A 7,168-nucleotide genomic window follows, 5' to 3' on the forward strand; every position below is an offset into this window, starting at 1 on the left:
GGAAATTTATTTATTTTCTTTGAGTGTGTAGGAAATTTTCATAGCTAATAGAAATTGGAGTTTCCTAAGAAAATCCTATTCATTTTAAATTCTTAGTGAAGCCTTGACCTTAGTTAATGATAGGGACTAAGGTCTTTGATTTTAGCAATTGTTGTAATGTGATGTATTTTTTTTTTTAAATATATTTTTGTTTTGTTTTTATATATGAGTAAGTTAGTATCTGCGCCCAGTGGCATCCTTATAGAAAAAATAGGTGTTATGTTGAGCATTTTTTTGAATGATTTTAAAGTGTCGGTTTCATCTATTTTTGAGTGTATTTAGGCCCATAAAGAAACACTTATGAGTTGGGTACCTTTTTGGGAATTAGTCCATGGGATTTTGCCATCATTTGATCTTGTCCAAGTCTCTTAGAAAAAAGGTGTCGAAAGTCTAACTTGCGGGTGACAGTAAGTAAATTACCACTTTCAAATCCACTCCAACAATTTTATGAATGGTGCTTCCGCATGCCTCACACATATGAGTGGATCCAAAGGATCCTATTGGGGAAGAGTATACAATATTATTCCTCTCATCCCAATGCTCTCACACGTAGGAGCATTTGTGATATCCACATACCCTTAGGTTTTGGTGAGAAGGGGTTAGAGGAGGTGAATGAGATCAATGTGGTACCTCCTGACCAGGGGAGGGGAGGTCATATGACACATATTGTATATACCATTCTAAGAGTCTTTGTATGGCTTATTATTTTATTTTTTGCATCTTTCTTTTTGGGATTTTTTGGGAGGCTTTGTGGAAGGACTCAAAAGAGTCTTTGAGAAATTTCTATCAAACCCTCCTCATCTATTAAGGAAATATTTTGATATGATTCAATCTTTAGAATGCTATATTCCATTTTGTTGTAAATATGTTAGTGGAGGCTTTTGATTTGATTTTTAAATTTCATCTTTCTATGTCTTTTCTTATGTATATGACACGTGTGTGAGGGTTTAGGCTCTCCCAAGTTGATCAGAGAAACTCATGTGTAGGGTGAGGGATATGTGGAACCTCCAAGGGAACGATTTTTTCTCGTTGAGAAGGAGATTTCTTGGGTATGAGTATCCTTGATTCTTTTGGAAAATCTGTGGAAAAATGGTTCGATATAATTTAGAAGGGATGTGAATTATATGGTGTTGGACTCCCTTAATGGATTTTACATCTGCGTGGAGTATTTATATTGGGAAATCAAGTTTCTCATGGGCCTCTTAGCTTGGGGGTTGGTTGTGAGAAAGCCCAAATGTTGGAAGGTGAGCTCTCCATTGGCTTGTTTAAAAATTGTGTTTTGTAAGATTTTTTGTGGAATCAAATGGGGTGCTACCTTGACATTGGAATGAAAATATTCATTCTCACGTTTGGGTTAGAATTTTTATTACATTTTTTAAATGGGTTGGAGTAAGTTGTTAAAAATTTTATCAAATGGGTCCCTTGTAATGTTGTGTATATCAAGTTGATAAATGATGATGTTGTTGTGTTTAGAAGCGATTATATTTTACTTTTCTAAAAAATATACATATTGTTTAAGGGCTGAGTTTGTTTAAGAAATAACTTAGCGCTTGTGATAATTTGCATTTCATACGTTTAAAAGTTATTGATACTTAATGAACAAATTAAAGTTATTAGTAATAGTGGATTAAATTAGCTTTAAGAGTGTGAAATTTTCATGCACTTTTCTTAATATTTTTAGTTAATAAAGTGAAGGGGATGTTTATCACGCAAATATTGTTCTCTTTGTTATCCTACAAAATAAAAAAACTTGCTCTACTTAAACTTTGGTTTAAAATTAAAAATAGTTATTTGTAATTAGATGTGTATGTTCACCTATTTAAAAATATATATTTTATACAAAGTATATTTACCTTTGTAAACACACACACACAGCAAACTTGAGTTTGGGTTTCTAGTGTTACCATATCGGTTAAGGCCCCATTAAGCGGGTTTAGCATGATAATTAATTCTTTTAAGAGAATTTAATTTAATATAACTTTAGGAAATGAAAAACCTTAGGTGGAGTTGGTGTGCTAGGTTTTAGGATTTAACATGTCTTGGAATCGTTTAAATGTGATGTGGCCTCTCAAATTAATTAGTCAAGTGAAATAATTTAATTTATCTAATTGATAGTGAATGGTAATTAATTAAATTAAATCTGAAATCAAAGTGTAGTATACTTTTATTTCAAAAATTTGGTTTTAAAAGAAAGTAAAATATCAGCTTAGGATTGAGAAAATTCACTCTTTATTTCGTTTTAATTTAGTTGAGTTGGACTCTTCAGAAGAATAAACTATCGTTGTGGCTAATATTTAGTTAAAACAAACAGTATATTTACTTATTAAAAATATTTAATAGAAAATTATCATTTATTCGTTTGCCGCATTTAATCTCTTTATATATCATTGGTAATTAGTTAAAATTTGTTAAATTTATATATAATTTAGCTTAGTTAGGGTTTACTTAGCTATAGGTGTTAGGTCACGCCATAGAGGCCCGACCGGTTCACTACCAATTAGGAATTAGAGGGAATGTTGCCTTCAGGAGTTCCTCCCTTGAGACATGTTGCATAAGGGTTCCAAATCTCGATCACCTTATCATTCTTGTTTTACGTTGTGCGAAATGAGTGTCATAACGCCCACTCGTCTTATTCCTTTTCTCACCTCGTCTAGCATGAGTCCTATGACGTTGAGTATGTAACATATACATGCACATGCCACGATGAATTTGCCTTGTACACCAAGTTCATCCTTTCAATCACAAAACAACCCATTCTCTTATTTATTTATTTAAATTCTCGCAACCAAACTCTATAATTAACATGAATCCTTAATATTATAAACCAAAAATATTAATGATAATTTAGAACTATTCTTTGTTTTAAAGGCTCACGAATATAACACGTATATTTTTATAATAAAACTGAGATTATCCTACCCGAGCGTAAAAAGGTTTTCAAGAAAGACGCAATATAAAGCATGCATGGACGGTGTTTGTGTCAACATCCAAGAAAATTTCCTCTTTTACCAATTCTGAGACGGCTGAGAAAAATGTATATATTAGTTCCTTTGAAGAAGGCCATCGCTCCAATAAAGTCTAATCGTTTCCACATTACTAAATTAATGGCGGTGGCGAGAATATGAGGAAGAATACGTCTAAGGCAGGAGGTAAGCTGATCTTCAGATAAGCATATGCAGCAGAAGATAGAAAATTTCAACGATAATGAAAGAATGGTGAGAATACATCTGCGGTAGCAGGTGAGATAGCCATATGCTGCAGCAAGACTTACTCTGACGTATCGAAAAGAGCAACAACTCTGGAAGTATATTATTATAATATTACAAGGATTGGTGATTTAATATACGGAGTGAAGATGAATTAGTCATAAGGTTTGGGCTATATAAAGCTTGTAATGGGCTTGTAACACACATTCATATCCTTCTGAGCTCTTGTACTATCTGCGTTTCTATTATAATGGCTAACCGAATGATTTACTTCACACTGGGACTTTTTCTGTTGATATGTTGTTACAGCGACAGGGTCATGGCAGGGGATTCCGATCCCTTGCAAGATTTCTGCGTTGCAGATGAGGAAAGCAAAGGTGAGTAAAAAACTTTATACATAAACAATGGTAATGATTTGCTTATTAGACGAGTCGAGTTAGTAATAGATTGATTTGATTTTGCTTTAAACAGTTTTGGTGAACGGGTTCGTTTGCAAAGACCCAATGCAAGTTTCAGCAGACGACTTCTTCTTCCGGGGACTTGGGCAGGCAGGGAACACCGACAATGATGTGGGCTCCAACGTAACGATGGCGAACGTTAAACAGATACCAGGCCTCAATACGTTGGGAATATCGTTGGTCCGCATCGACTACGCAGTGGGTGGAATAAATCCTCCTCACACACACCCAAGAGCCACCGAAGTTCTTGTTTTACTGGAAGGCCAGCTTCTTGTGGGTTTCATTGACACCAACAACAAGTTTTTCAGCAAAACGTTGGAGAAGGGAGATGTGTTTGTGTTTCCAAAGGCACTTGTGCATTTCCAGCAGAATGTGGGGCATGAAAATGCGGTGGCCATATCTGCATTGAGCAGCCAGCTTCCGGGAGTTCAGACAATCGCCAACTCTCTGTTTGCAGCGGATCCTCCTCTCCCAGATTCCGTATTGGCCAAGGCCTTCCGCATCACACAGGAAGTTGTGGATTACATTCAGAAGAAATTCGCATAAGAATTTGCTGTGTTCTATCAAACAAAACAATCAAGAGGGGACCAAGTCTTTCCCAAATTCTTTTTCCTTGCCGTTCAATAAAACAATCTTTCTAGAGTTATTGCCGTCCTCTTCTGCTATTCATAGCATCTGTTTTGAACATGACTATATCCTCCGCATATTCCAAAGATGAAGGATTAATTTGAAGCATCTGAAGGCATTTATGAATATTTTATACAAGAGCATCCTTGTATTAGGTATACATTCATTTGCAACATGTTAACAATATATTCTTTAACATAAATATTGCAGGAACAACAACAAACAAAGTGCTTGACTTGGATAGAATGAGTAACACTATAATTCTTGCATGCCAATCTGTCAAGGGTGTTCTTTAACATAGTCTTAACCTCATTTTAGCTCTGACATAAAAGGTGAATGGTTTGGAAGTAGGAAATAGTTATTGGGAAATATAATTAGTAGTTGTTCTTCAAATCACCCTCACAATCATCCAATGCTTCAAGACTCCCCATCAAAGAAGTCATTCCAGAAGGTTAGGGACTCTCCTCAAGATAAGAATGATTGCTCTAATAAATATAGTATACCTTCGATGGAATGCAATACGGTTTCATTATGTCTAAATTCCAAGAAAATCCATAGAACTAGAATATCCATTGCATCCAATATCGCAATATTTTATCGGGGATAATATGATAACCTTGACACATATTACACCTATTCTTACATCAATCTACCTACATAAGGGTTATGATTGAGGGGCCTCTTGTATTAAACATTTCTAATAAGTTGGAATGACATGGAAAATCTAAGACAGTGAAGATAGATTATTGATAATAACACAATTCATTTACATGGTGTTAATTATGAGGGTAATTAATTTATGGCTTCCCAAAATAAGCTTTTCTAAATCTCCCCTAATTCATTCCTACGTTATAATAAATATGTCAATGTGGATGTTATGTATGAAGATCTAAATACTAAAGGGAAAAAGGATAATGCTCATGTTGATTTTAAAAACTTTGTATGTAATATTAAAAATATGATTAGTTGAAAAATTTAGCAATATATTACCTTGTTCAATCATAAACTATCAGTTCGGTTACAAAAAAAATTCCTCAAACCATTTCCTCCTTGTATAAGCATTTCTATAGATCATCAAATATGATAACCAATAATTTAACCATAGGTTTCCTATCAAAGCAAATGCAAATCTGCATATGTGAATAAGCACAATAGGATAGGAAAATATTGTTGCCGTAGGCCATGTATGTTTCATGCGGGAAAAATATTATTGTTGCAAGCCTAAGAGGTGCATAAAGGAGCTCCTTGGATCCATGGATATGCAGGTGTAAGTTTGAGAAATATGTGAAGGCGGAGGATATTTTCATATTGAAGCCATTTGCTAATTGATATGAGGAAGATAAAAGTGTCGTCATATTGAGAAGTTGTCAATTACACTGTAATGAAGAATAAGATAATAGATATAACTGATACATTATCGGTGAGATATGTCAATTTTATAATCTTCTATTTTTCCTATGTATTTTTAGGGGTTCAAATGAATAAAGCTTCATATATAGCCCCTCTAGCGATCAGTTCATTGTGAAGCTTAAAAGCCTCTTCCGTCATGCCTTGGATGTCTATACCTCAAATAATCTAGTAATATGAGAAGTTTCATTGCGCTTGCATCCATCTCCAACTGTATCGATCAATATATTAATTATCAAGCCCATTCTACATTGTTCACATAGATAACAAATAAGGCTATTGTAAGATGACACATTGCTCTGATAGATTGTGCTTATGATCTTTTCTTTAGCATGTCTAATGCCACATATGTGATCCCTTGCCTACGCAAATAGGGAGTCAATGAGGTATAAGTAATTACTTGATCATGTTCCACGAGGAATCTATTTATTCACCGGGTTTCTCGTCTCTCTATGAAAGATTCGCACGTCAATCATATGAGTCCTGCAAATAGTGGTGGTTCACTAGCACAAATAATTCATGACATTCACTAAACCTAGGGTTCTCTCTCAAGGTCATTGTGGTTAATGCTACACCAAAATAGAATAATGTGGCTTTGGTTATTTATGTACAAGATTCAAGTTGGGAAAATCCAAAATATTGGAAAATGTAGACAAAATGCATGACCCAATGGTGAGCAATATCTCCGATATTTTTTATGTTTTGCAAGAACTTGAGTTATTGTTCATTATTTGAGTAAGTGGTCTTAATAACATGCATCCAAATAAAAGAGAGTGATTGCAAATTCTAGAATTGAGGTAGATCTTCAAAGGAAAGGACAAAACAATAGCGGACATGTTGCATCGAGTTGAGCCATATGTGACCTTAGATATCCAAATTTAAAAAATGTAAAAGAGACAATTTACATTAAATGATATAGAACTCTAGATAACCAATAGATTTATTTGACTCACAAATTTGTCATTGAAGAGGTTTTAGGTCAATACAATACAACTAATTCAGGTCAATAATCTATTGTTGCAAGTCTTTACAAATATGATGTCATTTCCTATCACCGAGTCATCCATAGGTGATCATTCCTTTGGTTTTAGCTTGACGATCTATCTAGATCACATACCGGTTCCATAATTTGCATCGTAAGATCTTTTATATTGGTTCCATCATTCTAATATATCTCCACTTGCACTAAAATCAGGAATCCCCATTAAAAATAGGGTTTTAAGGAAATATATTTCAATAGAACATGCTCTATCCATATTGTTGACACAAATTTGAGTCAATCATTTCATAATTTTTTCACCCTCAAATCGAAAAATATAAACTAGTGATAAATTTTTACAACCTTTCGAAAAATATAAAAATATAACAAAATCATGTGCTAACTGACTGAGGAGAAAATTTATGAAAACCCCTAAAATTGTAATGAGTTAC

The 7,168-nt window shown here is 34.1% G+C and overlaps 1 protein-coding gene across 1 annotated transcript; it reads left to right on the top strand.

Moving 5' to 3' along the window:
- The first annotated feature begins 3,564 nt into the window (after positions 1–3,564).
- LOC131864151 (putative germin-like protein 2-3) lies at positions 3,565–4,249 on the top strand. The gene is made up of 2 exons (XM_059215168.1): positions 3,565–3,622; positions 3,717–4,249. The coding sequence occupies exons 1-2, from the start codon at positions 3,565–3,567 to the stop codon at positions 4,247–4,249; spliced, it is 591 nt and encodes a 196-aa protein (XP_059071151.1).
- The last annotated feature ends 2,919 nt before the right edge of the window (positions 4,250–7,168 follow it).

This window comes from Cryptomeria japonica, unplaced genomic scaffold (assembly GCF_030272615.1).
Source record: "Cryptomeria japonica unplaced genomic scaffold, Sugi_1.0 HiC_scaffold_77, whole genome shotgun sequence".
Classification (NCBI taxonomy): domain Eukaryota; kingdom Viridiplantae; phylum Streptophyta; class Pinopsida; order Cupressales; family Cupressaceae; genus Cryptomeria; species Cryptomeria japonica.

What these genes read in the sequence shown, in the direction of transcription:
- LOC131864151 (XM_059215168.1), top strand. Translation starts at nt 3,565, where the DNA reads ATGGCAGGGGATTCCGATCCCTTGCAAGATTTCTGCGTTGCAGATGAG. An exon ending in TGCAGATGAGGAAAGCAAAG is followed by an intron (nt 3,623 to 3,716) that starts GTGAGTAAAAAA and finishes TGCTTTAAACAG; the next exon opens with TTTTGGTGAACGGGTTCGTT.